The sequence below is a fragment of the Rana temporaria genome, chromosome 4 (genome assembly GCF_905171775.1).
Source record: "Rana temporaria chromosome 4, aRanTem1.1, whole genome shotgun sequence".
In the NCBI taxonomy this organism is placed as follows: Eukaryota; Metazoa; Chordata; class Amphibia; order Anura; family Ranidae; genus Rana; species Rana temporaria.
This window is the reverse complement of record NC_053492.1, coordinates 184,647,295-184,667,313: the sequence shown is the minus strand read 5'-3', so window position 1 is coordinate 184,667,313 and position 20,019 is coordinate 184,647,295. Positions and strand designations below refer to the sequence as shown.

The 20,019-nt window shown below is 45.7% G+C and overlaps 1 protein-coding gene across 1 annotated transcript in view; it reads right to left on the bottom strand.

Annotated features, from left to right (window-relative positions):
- Positions 1–20,019, bottom strand: part of LOC120936812 (D-beta-hydroxybutyrate dehydrogenase, mitochondrial-like) — a 46,610-nt gene that overhangs the window by 21,353 nt on the left and 5,238 nt on the right. The window contains exon 2 of the mRNA XM_040349494.1: positions 15,441–15,551. Coding sequence (XP_040205428.1) covers positions 15,441–15,551 — 111 coding nt within the window. The remainder of the gene's footprint in view (positions 1–15,440; positions 15,552–20,019) is intronic.

Here is a 20,019-nt window from a genome sequence, read left to right as displayed (position 1 = left end):
CCACCATCCCCCCCAGGCACTCATCCCACCATCCCCCCCGGGCACTCATCCCACCATCCCTCCCCCCAGGCACTCATCCCACCATCCCCCCCCCGGGCACTCATCCCACCATCCCTCCCCCTGGGCACTCATCCCACCATCTCCCCCCGGGCACTCATCCCACCATCCCTCCCCCCAGGGCACTCATCCCACCATCCCTCCCCCCAGGCACTCATCCCACCATCCCCCCCCCCCCCTGGCACTCATCCCTCCCCCCCGGGCACTCATCCCACCATCCCTCCCCCCGGGCACTCATCCCACCACCCCCCCGGGCACTCATCCCACCATCCCTCCCCCCAGGCACTCATCCCACCATCCCCCCCGGGCACTCATCCCACCATCCCTCCCCCCCCCCGGCACTCATCCCACCATCCCCCCGGGCACTCATCCCACCATCCCTCCCCCCAGGCACTCATCCCACCACCCCCCCCGGGCACTCATCCCACCATCCCTCCCCCCCGGCACTCATCCCACCATCCCCCCGGGCACTCATCCCACCCCCCAGGCACTCATCCCTCCCCCCCGGGCACTCATCCCACCATCCCTCCCCCCCCGGCACTCATCCCTTCTCCCCCGGGCACTCATCCCACCATCCCTCCCCCCCAGGCACTCATCCCACCATCCCTTCCCCCGGGCACTCATCCCACCATCCCTCCCCCCAGGCACTCATCCCACCATTCCCCCCCGGGCACTCATCCCACCATCCCTCCCCCCAGGCACTCATCCCACCATCCCTCCCCCCAGGCACTCATCCCACCATCCCCCCCGGGCACTCATCCCACCATCCCTCCCCCCGGGCACTCATCCCACCATCCCTCCCCCCGGGCACTCATCCCACCATCCCTCCCCCCAGGCACTCATCCCACCATCCCCCCCCCAGGCACTCATCCCACCATCCTCCCCCCAGGCACTCATCCCACCATCCTCCCCCCAGGCACTCATCCCACCATCCCCCCCGGGCACTCATCCCACCATCCCCCCCCGGGCACTCATCCCACCATCCCCCCCCCCCCAGGCACTCATCCCACCATCCCCCCCGGGCACTCATCCCACCATCCCTCCCCCCAGGCACTCATCCCACCATCCCCCCCCCCGGGCACTCATCCCACCATCCCTCCCCCCGGGCACTCATCCCACCATCCCCCCCCGGGCACTCATCCCACCATCCCTCCCCCCGGGCACTCATCCCACCATCCCCCCCCGGGCACTCATCCCACCATCCCTCCCCCCAGGGCACTCATCCCACCATCCCTCCCCCCAGGCACTCATCCCACCATCCCTCCCCCCAGGCACTCATCCCACCATGCCTCCCCCCGGGCACTCATCCCACCATCCCCCCCCGGGCACTCATCCCACCATCCCTCCCCCCAGGCACTCATCCCACCATCCCTCCCCCCCAGTGGCGGTTCGTCCATAGAGGGCGCTGGAGCGCCGCCCCCTCTGGCTCTCACCGCCACTGAGTGAAATAACATAGATTCATGCATTGCACGAATCTATGTTATTTTCGCCGCTGCCGCTTTTATTCAGATGGTCGGCGCTCAATGTCCGGCCATCTGAATAACGCCAGCTGGTTGGCTGTAGGGAAATGTCTATCAAAGCCAACAGCTCTGATAGGCTTTCCCAATACAGCCCTCGGGTCCCGGAAGCTTATTCTCGGAGCGCACAGACTGTACGCCCCTTGAATAAGATGACAGGCGCCTCAGCCAATCAGGTTGGCCGGTTCTGGCTACCAGTAACCTGATTGACTTAGACGCCTGTCAGTCATCGAGGGCGGGAGAAGACATCGTGGGACGTGGATGCCTGACTCCAGTAAAGGTAAGTGCCGGGCGGGGGGGGAAGAAAGCAATTTACAGGGCACAGTGGGGACAATTGGCACAGCGGCGACCATTAAAGGGCACAGTGGTGACAATGTATGGCACAGTGGTGACAATGTATGGCACAGTGGCTGCGTTTAATGGCATGGCACAGTGGTGACAATGGATGGCACAGTGACTGCGTTTAATGGCATGGCACAGTGGTGCAAATTGATGGCACAGTGACTGCATTTGATGGCATGGCACAGTGACTGCGTTTAATGGCATGGCACAGTGGTGCAAATTGATGGCACAGTGACTGCATTTGATGGCATGGCACAGTGACTGCGTTTAATGGCATGGCACAGTGACTGCGTTTAATGGCATGGCACAGTGGTGCGAATTGATGGCACAGTGGCTGCATTTGATGGCATGGCACAGTGGTGCAAACTGATGGCACAGTGGCTGCATTTGATGGCATGGCACAGTGGTGCAAATTGATGGCACAGTGGCTGCGTTTGATGGCATGTAACAGTGGTGCAAATTGATGGCACAGTGACTGCGTTTAATGGCATGGCACAGTGACTGCGTTTAATGGCATGGCACAGTGGTGCAAATTGATGGCACGGTGACTGCGTTTAATGGCATGGCACAGTGGTGCAAATTGATGGCACAGTGACTGCGTTTAATGGCATGGCACAGTGACTGCGTTTAATGGCATGGCACAGTGGTGCGAATTGATGGCACAGTGGCTGCATTTGATGGCATGGCACAGTGGTGCAAATTGATGGCACAGTGGCTGCGTTTGATGGCATGTAACAGTGGCTGCGTTTGATGGCATGTAACAGTGGCTGCGTTTGGGCACAGTGAGACTGCAATTTTTTTTTTCCTTTGCGCCCCCCCAAATATTTTGAGCACCAGCCGCCACTGCAATACAGACCTGATCATGGATATGGAAATACGGGGCAATTTAGGAAACAGAGATCACTGGTCAATCGGCTTCCTTTTTAATCAAATAGGAAACATAAGGGGAATACAAAGACACTGAATTCTCAAAAGAGCCAACTTCCCTAAACAACAAACCTTGCTAGAAGGCATAAAATCTTAGGAACAAATAACACAGAGGAGAGATGCTTTAGGAGCATATTAAATAAGGGCATTAGCCAATGCATCCCATTGGGTAATACATTTAAAAGAGCGTCAAAAGTTCTGGATGACTTAACTCCAATGTAAAAATGCACATAAAAGCAAAGGAGAGGGCCTTAAAAAAATACAAGGTTGAGGGATCATCATCAGCATTCAGATTTTATAAAGAATGCAACAAGAAATGTAAGGGTGAAATTAGGGCAGCTAAGATAGAAATTCTTTAAGTAAACAGTAAAAAAGAGAGGACAGACCATATTGGCCCCATAAAGAATGAGGAAGGACATCTGGTTACAAAAGATGGGGAGATGGCAAAGGTATTGAATGTATTCTTCTTCTCACTCTTCACAAGAGAATTGGGGGGCTTCAGTAACCAAAACTGCATTGTTTATCCTCATGACACATCACAGGAAGCATCTTCATGGTTAACAGAGGACAGAATTAAAATTAGACTTTAGGAAACGTAACATTAATAAATCACCGGGACCAGATGGCTTGCACCCAAGGGAACTTGGGGAACTCAGTCAAGTAATTGACAGACCATTGTTCCTAATTTTTACTGACAGTCTACTGACTGGAATGGTACCAGCTGATTGGAGAAAAACCAATGTAGCACCAATATTTAAAAAGGGCCCAAAATACATCCCTGGGAATTACAGACCAGTTAGCTTAACATCAATAGTATGCAAGCTCTTGGTGGGGATGATAAGGGAGCATGTACAACATTTTAGTAATGAGAACTGATGGATTGGATTCATGAAGAATGGTGTACCTGGATTTTGCAAAAGCATTTGACACAGTTCCCCATAAACGTTTACTTTACAAAATAAGGTCCACTGGCATGGACCATAGGGTGAGCACATGGATTGAAAACTGGCTACAAGGGCGACTTCAGAGGGTGGTGATAAATGGGGAGTACTCAGAATGGTCAGGGGTGGGTAGCAGAGTTCCCCAGGGTTCTGTGCTGGGACCAATCCTATGTAATTTGTTCATAAACTACCTGGAGGATGGGGGTAAACAGTTCAATCTCTGTATTTGCGGATGATACCAAGCTAAGCAAAACAATAAGTTCTCCGTATGATGTGGAAACCTTGCGAAATAATCTGAACAACCTAATGGGATGGGCAACTACATGGCAAATGAGATTTAATGTAGAAAAATGTAAAATAATGCATTTGGGGGGCAAAAATATGAAAGCAATTTATACACTAGGGGGGGGGACCTCTAGGATGGAAAAGGACCTGGGAGTCCTAATAGATGATAGGCTCAGCAATGGCATGCCATGCCAAGCTGCTGCTAACAAAGCAAATGGAATATTGGCATGCATTAAAAAGGGCATCAACTTCAGAGATAAAACGATAATTCTCCTGCTTTACAAGACTCTAGTCCGGCCACACCTAGAGTATGCTGTTCAGTTCTGGGCACCAGTCCTCATGAAGGATGTACTGAAAATGGAGCAAGTACAAAGAAGGGCAAGAAAACTAATATCCTTCAGACCCTTTATTAGCTATGAGGAAAGGTTACGAGCACTGAACTTATTCTCTCTGGAGAAGAGACGCTTGAGAGGGGATATGATTTCAATTTATAAATACCGTACTGGTGACCCCACAATAGGGATAAAACATTTTGCGGAAGGGAGTTTAACAAGACACGTGGCCACTCATTAAAATTAGAAAAAAAAAAAAAAGGTTTAACCTTAGACGTAGAGGGTTCTTTACTGTAAGAGTGGCGAGCATGTGGAATTCTTTTCCACAGGCGGTGGCCCTTAGCGGGGAGCATCAATAGTTTAAAAAATCTATTAGATAAGCACTAGAACGACCACAACATACAGGGATATACAATGTTATATTGACATATAATCACACACATAAGTTGGACTTGATGGACTTGTGTCTTTTTTTAACCTCACCTACTATGTAACTATGTATGTAACTATGTAAGGTCGAGACCCCGATGAGGACGACAAGCATGCAGATGAGCTTCCCTGAAATGGTTTCTGACAGTTTGTGCAGAAATTCTTTGGTTATACAAACCGATTGTTGCAGCAGCTGTTCAGGTGGCTGGTCTCAGACGATCTTGGATGTGGAGGTCCTGGGATGGTGTGGATACACGACTGCAGCTGTAAGGCCGTTTGGATGCACTGCCAAATTCTCTGAAACGCCTTTGGAGACGGCTTATGGTAAAGAAATGAACATTCAATTAAAAGGGCAACAGCTCTGGTGGACATTCCTGCAGTCAGCATGCCAATTGCACGCTCCCTCAAAACTTGTGACATCTGTGGCATTGTGTTGTGTGATAAAACTGCACATTTTAGAGTGGCTTTTTATTGTGGCCAGCCCAAGGCACGCCCGTGTAATAATCACGCTGTCTAATCAGCATCTTGATATGCCACATCTGTGAGGTGGATGGATTATCTCGGCAAAGGAGAAGTGCTCACTAACACAGATTTAGCCCTGGTTCACACTGGTGCGATTTGACATGTCAAATCGGCGGCAATTGCTGGCAATGGGGCGCTGCACTGTTTTTAAAAAGTAGTTTATGTATTACTTTTTGCGATTTCGGGCTGCGATTTACATTGACATCTGTGCAGAAACCTGCACAGATGTCTCTAAAAAAATCGGGACTGACAAGCGGGAGTGAACTCGCACTGCTTCATTGCCACAGTGTGAACCTGGGCTTAGACAGATTTTGTGAACAAAATTTGAGAGAAATAGGCATTTTCTGTACTATCAGGGGCGGACTGACCATTGAGTGACTCGGGCACTGCCCGAGGGCCCCATGCCACTAGGGGGCCCCATCAGGGATGCCAGGCTCAGTAAAACCAGGCACAGTATGTAAAAATTATGTTTTTTTTACATCTGTCCTTGATATGTCCGAAACCGACATGCTTTTGATGTGAAAATCCCGCGATTTTAGCTGCCCCGCCTCTGCACTGCCTCCTGGCGTGGGGGCCATCTGTAAGCCCAGGGGCCCCATAATCTTCTATTGCCCGGGGCCCCATGAGTTGTCAGTCCGCCCCTGAGAGATTATATATATATATATATATATATATATATATATATATATATATATATATATATATATATATATATATATATATATATATATATATATATATATATATATATATATATATATATATATATATATATATATATATATACATATACATATACATATACATATACATATACATATACATACACACACACACACACACACACACACACACACACACACACACACACACACACACACACACATACACATACACATACACATACACATACACATACACATACACATACACATACAGTATATAATAGTAAATAGGCTGTAGTTAATTGCAAACAAAAAACGAGTGGTGAGAACAGAAAAGCGTGAAAATTGTTAATCCAAATCAGTTTAGATATTTACAAAGCAGCTACTGATTAGCAGGCCAGCAGACAAAGTCTTGATTCTCTTTCACTGCTCCAGCAGTTTTCTGCTTCGACTGATCAACCGTTTTAGTTAATAGGATGAATAAATAATTGCGCATACTATCAAATCAGGTAGTGGGTGGTTACGGGGGGACCAAAACTCAGTATAGAACACTTGTATAGAAGAAAATCAGTCAAAAACCCCAGACTTTTTAAATAGGTACCCACACAAAACTTTGTATTAAAAAAAAATAAAACATTTTTTTTTACCGTATTTAACCACTTCAATACCGGGCTTTTATACCCACCTCAATAACAGGCCTATTCGGGCACTTCTCTCCTACATGTACAAATCATCATTCTTTTGCTAGAAAATTACGCAGAACCCCCAAACATTACATATGTTTTTTTAGCAGACACTCTAGGGAATAAAACGACGGTCATTACAATGTTTTATCTTGCACGGTATTTGCGCAATCATTTTTCAAACGCCTCTTTTGGAAAAAAAAATGATTTCATGAATTAAAAAAACAAAATAGTAAAGTTAGCCCAATTTTTTGTAAAATATGAAAGATTATGTTACACCGAGTAAATGGATACCTAACATGTCACGCTTTAAAATTGTGCACACTCATGGAATGGCACCAAACTTCAGTACTCCACAGGCGACGCTTTGAAAATGTTTACAGGTTACCAGTTTATATTTACAGAGGTCTAGTGTGAGAATTTTGTGGCACTCTAACGCATGCGGCGATACCTCACAAAATGTTGTTTTAACAGGGTTTACATATGTGGGCGTGACTTACGTGTGTGTTCGCTTCTGCGCGCGAGCTACACCGTTCAAGAGAACGGGCACCGTGGCTATAACGCTGGCAAAGCGCCACGGCAGAGGTGCTTTTTAGTGGTTTTAACCCTTTCTCGGCCGCTAGCGGGGAATAAAAGCGCCCCACTAGTGGCTGAATAGCGCCGTCAAATTGATGGTAAAGCGGCGGCTGGAGCGGCTTGCACAGGAGACCTGTACGTCTTTGGCTCAATTTCAGGGCTGAGTTCAGGCAAAAACATGGCCCAGATTCATCCCTGAAACGGAGAACAGGGGTGCACCGAACCCCCTGCTGCGAGCCGCATCCGGTATCAGTGTAAACCCAGCCTTAGAAATATTGTATACCTTAAAGCAAACTTGTCTAGAGGCAAAGAAAAAAAGAAAGCCTCACACCCATTATTCTATACTAGGCACACTCTAGTGTCTTATTTCTCTTTTAATGCTGGTGCCATCACTGCAAAGATCCTGTGCAAAAGTTAACTCTTCTTGAAAGCAAGTTTTTGCATACTATTAAGCATGTCCCCACACCCATATGACAGTTTTCAGGCATGGAGATTGGCTACTCAAGCACAGGCCATTACACAGGGGACAGGGGAAGGGTTATGCTTTCCGTATGCCTAGAAGTGCTGAGATGTTAAACCCAGTGGTAAAGTGGACTAGGGTGGTGGGCAATGACACTACTGGTTAAACCACCAGATATTACCTAATACTCTAGGGTTGGTAAGGCAGGTTTACTTAAAGTGGACTTTTAATTAAAATTTAGACTTGCAATAATAATCCTTGGAAGTAAGCCTGGTTTGCATGTTCTCTGGCTAATAGTTATTACTGCAAAACGATCTCATGTTCTACCTATCATCAATAAGATAAAAAGATTAAAGGATTAGGTTGATGAAAGGAAAGACTTAAATAGCCACCCTTCAAAACAATGTATGTTTAGTCTGTGCCCGAGTATGGGATAATGCAGCTAAGAATTTTTTATTTATTTTTTAACAGACATGTTCTGGTTATGTCGTTTTTGTATTAAGGATGCCTATTATGGGCTCTAATGCCACATACACACAGTCGGAATTTCCAACAAATGTTTGATGTGAGCTTTTGGTCGGATATTCTGACCGTGTATAGGCTCGATCGGACATTTGCTGTCGGAATCTCCGACAAAAGTTCTTCTCCGAAATTCCGATCTGTATGCAGGGCCAATCCTAGGCAGGGTGCACAGGGTGCATTGTACCCAGGCGCCTGCAGAGGTGGGGGCGCCGAACATCTAACAGACTCTCTAACAGAAGCCCTCTGTGTCCATTAGAGGTCCCCCTCCATGTCCCAATAAAGTACTCTGCTTCTCTTCCTGTATTTTGTTTATTGTTAAGAGATCACGTAAGGTTCCCAGATTAATGAAGACTTTGTGAGGAAGCATTTCTGTGGTTGAGTCATTGCCATAGAAACATTTGTAAAGGGGAGGAGTTGGTAAAATTACGACGCCCATGTGGGGGCGCCAGAAATATTTCTGCACCCAGGCGCCTGTGACCCTAGGATCGGCCCTGTCTGTATGCAATTCCGACGCACAAAAATCCTATACATGCTCAGAATCAATTTGACGCATGCTCGAAATCATTTAACTTAATTTTTCTCGGCTCGTCGTAGTGTTGTACGTGACCGCGTTCTTGACGTTCTGAATTTTTGGCAACATTTGTGTGACCGTGTGTATGCAAGACAAGTTTGAGCGTCCGATTGTGTGTACGCGGCATAAGAGCTGTTCTATGTGCTGAGATGCTTTTTGCTGTGTCTGTATCATGCATGCAGCCAGTCCACAGAAGTGGATGAAAAAGTGGCAGCTGCGCAGACACAATCGCATGTCAAACTTGACATATAAGCAATAGTGGACAGTGCCCCTACTCATGCCCATGTCAAATTGTGTTATGGGACTAGTCGTGCAGCCACTGCATCCACTTTAATGGGCTACCTCCGTGCAGCACCAAGGTGAATGCAGAAGCAGCAAAAGGTGGCTCAGCATGGAGGACGGGTCTCAGAGCCAGTCGAAATGCACCCTTACAATTAGAGCTCTGTTTATTGTAGGAAAATATGAAAATGAGCAGTGCCAAGCTTTTTTTTGCTTAGTGATGTTTAGTAGCAGGCCAGATGTAGAAATTGTTACCATAATTAGGTTAGCATTAGAAAATCAATATTACCTGTGATTGAATGGTAGCAACAACAATGCCCAGCACTGAATTTCAGGGTATCACATCATTTTACTCTTCACCCTCACAGAAACTGAAGATTAAAAGGGAAGAGAGAAAAATCACTGTTTAAGATTTTTTTTTACTGGGACTCTAAAGGGAGGTCAGGCAATTTGCATTTATGAAGGTAGGTGAGGCCATAAGCATTTAAGAAGCTATCTAGCTAGCTAGAGAAGGAGGGCTTATTGAATCCCAGGAGAGAGGTAACCAACGCACCTACAAAACTCATGCAATATCATAGAAGGCAATTGATAAGCATCTTTCAAATGTGTAACTATAACCACAGCAGAAACTACTTTATGGAACAACATCTATGTAGGATTATTATTATTATTCCGGCAACAAAACGTGGAGTAATCTGCCACTAGCTTCTTCTGTTGCAGGGTTTTCCTTTGGAGGAGTTAAATGCCTCCCTGTGCCTGGCAACTCCTAGCCCTATAATACTTTGCTGGAGCAAGCAGACCACAGAGGGTTTTTAATAGAGAACATGCAACCCGAAAGGAACAAAATGAATGCAAGCCTCGTACACACGACCGGTTATCCGATGAGAAAACTGAAATTTTTTAGATTGGTCGGGAAAACCGATCGCATGTATGCTCCATAGCAGTTTTCCAGATGAGAAAACTGCCCGCAAAAAAATTCAAACCTGCTCTACTTTTTCCTGTCGTGTTTCCCGTCAGTCTTTTTCTCGTCACGAAAACCACTCCTGTGTATGCTATTCTGAGGGGGAAAAAAACATGCATGCTCAAAATCAAGTATGATACGGGAGCGCTCGTTCTGGTAAAACTAGCGTTCGTAATGGAGATATCACATTCGTCACGCTGTAACGGACTGAAAAGCACAAGGCTGAAAAGCGCGAATCGTCTCTCACTAAACTTTTACTAACACGAGGATCAGCAAAAGCAGCCCAAAGGGTGGCGCCATTTGAATTGAACGTCCCCTTTATAGTGCCGTCGTACGCGTTGGACGTCACCACGCTTTGGTCGAGCGTTTTTTTTGACTGAACGTGTGTCTGCAAGGCAGGCTTGAGAGGAATCACGTTGGGAAAAACGTTGGGTTTTGGCATGTCAGGAAAACCGGTCTTGTGTACAGGGCATAAGTATACTGTATGTACACTAGCAATGATTACATGCCTTTAAAATGTAATAAAGCTAACCATAAAAGTGTATAGCAGACACCAACAGTCTTCCATAACCTTTTCACATCACTGCCTGTAGTTTTTTTTTCTTACACTTATAGCAGACCTTATGTCATCAAGATGTCTGGCTATTGCTTGTGAAGCTTCCAACACCTGAAGCTGTGTATAGGTAGGGGTCTCCACATGGAGCAGTGGGGGGTGTCAAAGATTAAAGAAAAGTACATTACTGGGGTTAATTTACTGCAGCCTGGTACACACAAACAGTTTTTTGTTCAACCCAGCGGGTTGAATAAAAAACCTGACAGCTCTGGTCGGAGCGGCTGTACTAACGATCCAATGTTAGTGCATCGATCTCCCCCGTTAAAGGGGTTGTAACGGATTTTTTTTTTTTTCATAATAAAGCATCCTTTTACCTGCAGACATTCCTCTTTTCACTTCCTCTTTGTTAATTTTTGTTTAGAAGTTGCTCTATTTCTTCTCTGTTCTGTTCACTTCCTGCTTGTCATCTGTGCGGCAGGACGCTCTCTACGTGTTAGAGACTTCAAGGAGGTGTGAATTACTGGGCGTGCCGCAATGCATACTGGGAAATGTAGTTCTTACATGAATGAGCGCCGCAAACCAGGAAGTGAATGAGAGAACAGAAACTAGAACGCCGGGAGGCGATATAGATGAAGGAATTGAATAGGTATTTACTAGTTTTTTAACAGAATCATTACACTATTCTGTCTGTCTACCTTGTAGACATTAATTTTAGGCAAAAAAAAATAAAAAATTCCTTTACAACTCCTTTAAGCCTGTTGTGTTCTGACAGGGGGACGCCCCCCCTCCCCGAACATTCCAATCAGCACTGATCGGGAGCCGGGCGGCTGCTGGTTTTCCAGAATGCTTGTCCGACAGAAGCCGGGGGAAACGCCTGGCTTCTGTCGGACCGTCTGACATACACACGGGCCGAATGTTGGCCAGTTTTTATTGAACCGGTTGATGTCTCCCGACACTCGGTCCGTGTGTACGGGGCTTAAAACTGGAGTGTGCAAAATCTGGTGCAAAGCAAAGAAATCAATCAGCTTCCAGATTTTTGTCAGTGCTTAATGGAACAAGCTGAAGTTAGTTGATTGGCTACCATGCACAGCTGTACCAGATGTTGCCTTTCAGTTTTAGTAAATCAACCCCACTGTTACAGATAAAAGGCATAATACATTTCTATGCAAAGTTAGCATTTGTTACGTACCTACCTGATGCGTGGAGGGAGACCTCCCGTACAACCCCGGCTCGGAGACCACTGGAATTGAGACAGTAGTGGTAAGAGCATGGTGAGGTAAAGGTGCCTGTTCTGGTTGTTGCTGGTGAAGCTGGAACCGCTGGACAGGCTAGCGGATGCAGGTCAGCAGAGCAGCAGATGCAGGTCAGCAGAGCAGCAGATGCAGGTCAGCAAAGCAGCAGATGCAGGTCAGCAAAGCAGCAGATGCAGGTCAGCAAAGCAGCAGATGCAGGTCAGCAAAGCAGCAGATGCAGGTCAGCAAAGCAGCAGATGCAGGTCAGCAAAGCAGCAGATGCAGGTCAGCAAAGCAGCAGATGCAGGTCAGCAAAGCAGCAGATGCAGGTCAGCAAAGCAGCAGATGCAGGTCAGCAAAGCAGCAGATGCAGGTCAGCAAAGCAGCAGATGCAGGTCAGCAGAGCAGCAGATGCAGGTCAGCAGAGCAGCAGATGCAGGTCAGCAAAGCAGCAGATGCAGGTCAGCAAAGCAGCAGATGCAGGTCAGCAAAGCAGCAGATGCAGGTCAGCAGAGCAGCAGATGCAGGTCAGCAGAGCAGCAGATGCAGGTCAGCAAAGCAGCAGATGCAGGTCAGCAAAGCAGCAGATGCAGGTCAGCAAAGCAGCAGATGCAGGTCAGCAAAGCAGCAGATGCAGGTCAGCAGAGCAGCAGATGCAGGTCAGCAGAGCAGCAGATGCAGGTCAGCAGAGCAGCAGATGCAGGTCAGCAGAGCAGCAGATGCAGGTCAGCAGAGCAGCAGATGCAGGTCAGCAGAGCAGCAGATGCAGGACAGCAGAGTCAGACAAGCCGGGTCATACACTTCAGGGTAACAGCATAAACGATAGGCAGGAGAATAGTCAGAGTCCAGGCTGGGTCTTGGCAACTGGTAATCAAGCAGAGAACTGAGCAGGGTCAACAAGCCGAAGTCAGGACTGGAGATGGAAGCAAGGTCAGGAAGCCGGGTCATACACTGGAACAGAATGCTTCTTACAGGAACACAAGGAACAGACGCAGATCAAGCCGCAAGGTGCAGCATTCCTAGAGCGTCCTTTATAGGCTGTTTGGGCGCCAAAGGTGCGTCTAACGCGCACACGCATGCGCACAGGCGTACGCAAAGGCCGTGATTCGCGCATGCGCATAGGTGCGTGCAAGGTCTGTGGTTCGCGTATGCGCGTGTCTATGAGAGCGGGCAGTACGTCCTTGACAGCATTAATGCCTTGTTTCCACTGAGCGGATTGGTTTGGTACGGTACGCTATTTTGAGCGTTTCCATTATAAAAGCGGCCCATACAACCTCACCATTCTGGGTCCTGCTTCAGATGTGGGGCCATAGAAAAATGGTACGGTTCGGTTAGGGCGGAGCTACAATACATTCCACTGATTGGTGGACATGCTAGGCATTTTTTCTAAACTCTGTATGGCCCCTGACGGTCCGACTTGCAGTGAAAACGCTCACCTGAATAGGCCGGACCATTCTAACCCTGCCAAACTGTACTGACCCGAACCGTTCCGCTCAGTGGAAACGAGACATAAGTGTAAGCACAGCCTGCAAACACAAGTTTTTACATAATATCGCCTCATACAGAAATCCTCTGGGGTGGTTACATGAGAAATTGCTCTATCACCCACTTATAGGAAACACAAGACCTAGAGAGTTTAAAAGTTCTTCATTGATTCCCAGCCCTCTGTATCAGCAAAATGACTCCTCAGGACAACAATATTAGGGCACACACATTGAAATCTGGAACCCACTGCTAAGTTGGTGAAAATTCTGCCTGCATACATGGCTACACGACTGAAATGGAAAGGGGGGGATTTTTATCTCCAGAAAGACAATGTGGAAAACATAACTCAGTCGAGCACAGGTGTTGATGCATAGGGCAGGAAGCACAAGAGCTGAGGGCTGGGAGGTACTGGAGGGCTTTTGGGCCGCATTCACACCTGAGCGTAGCGTTTTCAGTCATTTTTTCCGGCGCTTTGTCGCGCGTATTCACACTTATTCGTGCGTTTGCATACATCGTTGTCCGACGTTTTTGAACTTCGTTGTTTTTTATTTTAGCCAATAGGAAAAATCATCATCTCTTTCATCACTTGTTGCTATGTTTGTAGATTTTTTTTTTTTATCTTCTTCCTGGGTGAATGTTCTATTTCACAGAACAGATTAAAGCGACAAAACGCCCGTAGAAACGCTCGTTGTCGCTCTAGACGCTTGAATCTAGCGTTTCCATTAGTTTCTATGGGAATACAAACGTTCAAAAACGCCCAAATCAGCCCGATTTGCCCGTCAAAAAAGGGTCCAGAACTTGTTTGAGCTTCAGGCGTTTTGGAGTGGAGATGTGAACCATCTCCATTGAGAATAATGTATTTTTTCCCCTCTAGCGTTTTATAGCTTCAGGCTACAAAACGCTCAGGTTTGAATGCAGCCTTAAAGTGGAGGTTCACCCTAAAACAATTATATAACATTACATCCAGCATACAAACGACATGTACAGTAAGTCGGCTCTATACATCGCCTGCGCCCGCCGTGTAGAGGTGACTGCGCAGGCGCCATATAGAGCTGACTCGCAGGTCGGCTATTTACGGAAAACTGGTGACGCGCCTTATGCGCCATGGGAAGTTTTTCACCAGACATCAATCATCTAACCTCTCAATAGGAATGCCCAGTCCCGCGGGAATCAGAACACGGGGGGAAAACAATAAAACGGTATGTACAAAAAAAAATTAAATACCAGCATACTGTACATGTCGTTAGTATGCTGGATGTAATGTTATATAATTGTTTTAGGGTGAACCTCCGCTTTAAACTCAACTTTTGGAAAGGTTAGTTGCTGTTTATGCCCCAGGCCTGGAGCAAGCATGCTGTAAACAATTGTCAGAGTTGCTTTTTCAAGAGTTTACGGGCAGGGACTCTAAGCAGAGTTGCCAATGAATCAGCATGGCAATCAGGAAAGCCAATGTTCTTATAAAAAGAGGCCAGCAATGGTGGCCTCAAACATTCTCCTATCAAGTTGCTTTAAAGCGGGGGTTCACCCGAAAAACATTTTTTTATATTAGATTGAGGCGAGTTGTTGGAAGCACAATCGGGTGTTTTTTTTTAAATCATTGCAGTACATACCGTTTCAGAGATAGATGCTCGCCGCGTCTTCCGTGTATAATCTGCGGGACTGGGCGTTCCTAATTGATTGACAGGCTTCCGACCGTCGCATACAGCGCGTCACCAGTTACCGAAAGAAGCCGGACTGCGAGTCGGCTCTATAAGGCGCCTGCGCACCGATGTTCGGCTTCTTTCGGCAACTCGTGACGCGCTGTATGCAACGGTCGGAAGCCTGTCAATCAATTAGGAATGCCCGGTCCCGCAGATTATACCCGGAAGCAGCGGAGAACATCTATCTCTAAAACGGTATGTACTGCAATGATTAAAAAAAAAAAAAAAACACCCGATTGTGCTTCTAACAACTCGCCTCAATCTAATGTAAAAAAAAAATAGTTTTTTGGGTGAACCCCCGCTTTAAGTAAAGTTCTTCGCTACATACTAAAAGTTCTGCAACTAGAAAATACTCCAATTTTCAGTTCAACAAATTGATTAACCATGTGTCTGGTACTCACCTTTAATAAACAACCTGCAAAAACTTTAAATCCCAATTTGTGCAGATGCTTTGCCAAGGCAAATCCAAACCCTTTGTCACAGCCTGTGATCAGTACTGCCTTTCCTTCCACCTAGATGAAAAAAAAAGTGAGAGCAAATAAACCGAAGCTCATACATTTCAGCTCAGTTCTATTCAAAATGATATCTTCTTCTACCAGTTCTTGAGAAGCAAAATGGTGAAGTGCTGTTCTTTACTCCATAAAGAAGTCTATCAGGACACCTTTAAAGAAGAATTTCCCTGTATGATTAGCTAAGTCAATGAGAAGCCTTAAGATATTCATACGAAAGCAGATATGGGCAAAGGAGAAGTGATGCATTTAGACAGGTACAAGGATTACTTTGCTGTTTAAAGCTCATTTATCGTTTCCAAGGTGAACTCCCTTTTCAAGCACAATAGAGAGTCAGTAAGTGGCACTCAATACATATTTGAGGGTTTTCATGCAAATGGAGATTTCTTCTACTTTAGAGGTTTGTGAAAGCAACAAAAAGTTGGTACCCATGATTCAAATTCATGTGAACCTGTGCCCAGATCATGCACACTATTTACATAGTCCCCGCAACGTCCCTGTTGCAGGCCATATGCATCTTCACCCGTCTTCCTTCCAGGGCCGCGGACTCCAGCTGTGTGACTGGCTGGAGCCGTGTGACGTCACTCCTACGCATGCGGGCCAGACCCACCAATCTCAGGACTCGCTCCTGAAGAAACGGCATGGGCGGACCATTCCTTCAGTGCGCATGCAGTATACATTAAATATCTCCTAAGCGGCGCACGTTTAGGAGATATTTACAGTACCTATAGGTAAGTCTTATTATAGGCCTACCTATAGGTACAAATACTGCAGGGAGGTTTACAACCTTTTTAACCTCCCTGGTGGTATTCCCGAGTCTGGCTCGGGTTGAATTTTACATACCAAAAGCGGTAACCCCGAGCCAGACTGGGGATCGCATTGCAGGATACAGGGGAAGTCACTTACCTTGTCCCTGGAATCTGCGATGTCTCCCTGCTGTGTCATCTCGCTCGATTCACACTGGTGACTGCCGAGTGCCGAGCTCCGTTCCGGAGTGGCGCGACGCACGGGGGCGGAGTTCGGAGCCAAATTCAAAAATGAAAAACACAGTATAGATACAGTATACTGTAATCTTACAGATTACATTACTGTATCAAATAATTACACATCACCGTTGTCCCTAGTGGTTTGCCCAGTGTCCTACATGCACTTTTATATAATAAAAACTGTTCAGCCTGGAAACTGGAGATTGTCCATAGCAACCAAAAAGTGTCAGTTTACGTCAAAAGTGGTTTTAGAGCAGCTAGAAAACAGCCATAATAAATTAGAATCACTTTCAGAATTGTGTGATAGCGATTTGTGGGGAAATTCGTCATCAAACACTAAAAGTAATGACAGCGACAATTCTGCAACTGAGCAAATTTCAGTGTTGATTTGATTACATTATTGAATAATTTTTATTATAATTATATTATTTGTTATAATTATTTATTATATTATAATTTATGATTTTGTGTTTCAAACTTTATCATACCCAGATGTGTACTAGATTCTTGTTTGGTCAGATTTAAGCGAGTTATTCCTAAGAATTACAGGCCTACCATATAAAACAACAAATTTCCATACAAATAATGGTACCGCTTTCAGCACCTAAAATCTAACAGAATCATACCGCCAGGGAGGTTAAGAAAGCCGTTACATGCTGTGCACATGGAAGATACATTTATAAACAGAGATGTAGGACATCTATGTTCCTTAAATAGCTGGCATACTATAATTATGATTTTTCTGCCTGGAGTTAATAAAGGGGTTGTAAAGGTAAAAAAAAGTTTCCCTAAATAGCTTCCTTTACCTTAGTGCAGTCCTCCTTCACTTACCTCATCCTTCCATTTTGCTTTTAAATGTCCTTTCTTCTTCTGAGAAATCCTCACTTCCTGTTCTTCTGTCTGTAACTCCACACAGTAATGCGAGCCTTTCTCCCTGGTGTGGAGTGTCGTGCTCGCCCCCTCCCTTGGACTACAGGAGAGTCTCTATGTTGCAGATAAAGGAGCTGTGTGTTAGTGGGCGTCCTGACTCTCATGTAGTCCAAAAGAGGTGGGGGGGGGGGGGGACACCACACAACCAGGGAGAAAGCCTTGCATTACGGTGTGGAGTTACAGACAGAAGAACAGGAAGTGAAGATTTCTCAGAAGAAATAAGTACATTTACGTCATTACTTTCACGTTAAATACCGCTAGCTGCCATAACCCTGGTATTTTATTGTACTGCAGGTGATTCTGCGTCTAATAAAAGTGGTCCTGGCGGCGGATTCCCGGTCGTCTCCAGGCTTCCTGGACCTGTTAGTTAGCCCGGAGCCGATCTAATCCTTTCTGTGGCTGGCAGGAAGCCGAGTAAGGGCAAGCTAGCCTTCACTCGGCTCTAAGCCCCCGCAGTCCGAATCACTTTCACAGTTAAAGGGATGATTTTTTTTCATCTCTAGCCTAGGTTCAGACTGCTGCGAATTCAAAATCGCGGTAAAATGGTTTAATGTAAATCGCTGCCCGAAATCGCAAAAAGTAGTACAGGAACTACTTTTTGAAATCGCAGATGCGGCGTCGCACTGATTAGGACAGTGCCATTGCCGACAATTGCCGCCGATTTGAGATGCGATTTGACAAATCGCATCTCAAATCGTTCCAAATCGTACCCAGTGTGAACCAGGGCTCAAACGCAAAATTACTTTTTTTTTTTTTAAGTGTAAATGGATGACCTTTTTGACCCCAGATCTTGCAATAAAGAGCCCCTGTCATGCTTATTTTTATTACAAGGGATGTTTCCATTCCTTGTAATGGGAATGGGAGTGATCTTTTGGAGGAACAGTGTAAAAATAAAGACTAAATAGCAAAATAAATAATAATAAAAACATTTTTTTAAAGCGCTCTGTCCCTCGGAGCTCGCAAACAGAAACAAACGCATATGTAAGTCAAACCCACACATGTAAACGGTGTTCAAACCACACATGTGAGGTATCGCCACAATCAGTAGAGCGAGAGCAATAATTGTAGCCCTGGGTCTCCTCTGTAACTCAAAACATACAACCTGTAAAGAAAATTAAAGCATCGCCTATGTAGATTTTGAAGTACCGTAGGTTGACGCCATTCCACGAGTGTGTGCAATTCTAAAGCACGACAATCGGCGTAACATCATATTTCACATTATACAAACAAATTGTGCTATCTTTACTGTTTTGGTGTTTTTTTTATTTAAAAAAAAGTGTATTTTTTTCCAAAAAACTGTTTGTAGGACCACTGCACAAATACGATGTGACATAAAATATTGCAACGATCGCCATTTTATTCTCTAGGGTGTCTGCAAAGAAAAAAAAAATATTTATATAAAATGGATTTTAAATTTGTTAAAATTAGTATTTTTTTGCTAGAAATTGTTTATAACTCCCAAAATGATATATATATATATATATATATATATATATATATATATATATATATATTGTGGTTCTAAATCATTTTCTAGCAAAAAAATACCAATTTAAACTTGTAAGCAAAACGTTCCAAAAAGGGTCTTAAAGTAGTTTTAAATGAAAAGTCTGGGTTCATACTATCTAAGCCTAAACCCGCTCCCACCCCCATTCTAAGCCCTATCTTATACTAAGCATCATGTAATGGAAAGATGTGTATACTTATCTAATCTAAGGGCGCTCCAGTCCAGTCATGTGATCGGCTCCCAACCTGCACTCTAATTCGCACATGCACTAATCTATGCTGTGTAGGGCGATGTGCTGAGTTGTTAAAAACGGTTTACTTTTTTCTTTTCAACTTTATTGATGTGTCACAAGATGACACTTTTGTGTGACAACATGTAGTATGATGACATGCCCTGTGTAAAATTGCAGATATGCTGCACTTAGGGCTCATTCACATGGTCTTCTGTATGTTTCCGAATGGGACGTGGGTTCTTCCTAACAGAAGCGAGCAGTAGATACTGTATACCTAAAGTACTTCCATTTAGATGCGTACCATTCCTTTTTCAACAACGAATGACTTTGCGCATTTCCACATGTATGCGTTTACATGTACACACGTAAAAAGTGCAGATTTGCATGAACCTGGATGCTGCTGTGGACAAGGCATTGCGCCTTTATCTGAACCTACAATTCCATAGATTGTGTCAGATTCTGAGAGTTATCACATGCTTGTATCCAGGGATCAGGAGTTAGATAAGCCAATCCCAGCCAGGGTTCCTCCGGGGCTTTCTAGGGGTTGTATGTGCTATTGCCTGCATATTTCCAGGTCCATCCCCAATTGACAGAACCAAAACTGCTGGAGACCAATGATCCCTTTAGCGGTCTGTAAGGTTAGCAGACCACCAACGTAAGGGCAAGGTTTTTCCCACAAACATAAGGGACATTCTTCCAGCACTATAGGAACCACTGTTCCCACTAATGTAGGGGGGGGGGGCATCCTTCCCACCAGTCACCAATGTAAGGGGGGCATCCTTCCCACCAGTCACCAGTGTAAGAGGGGTATCCTTC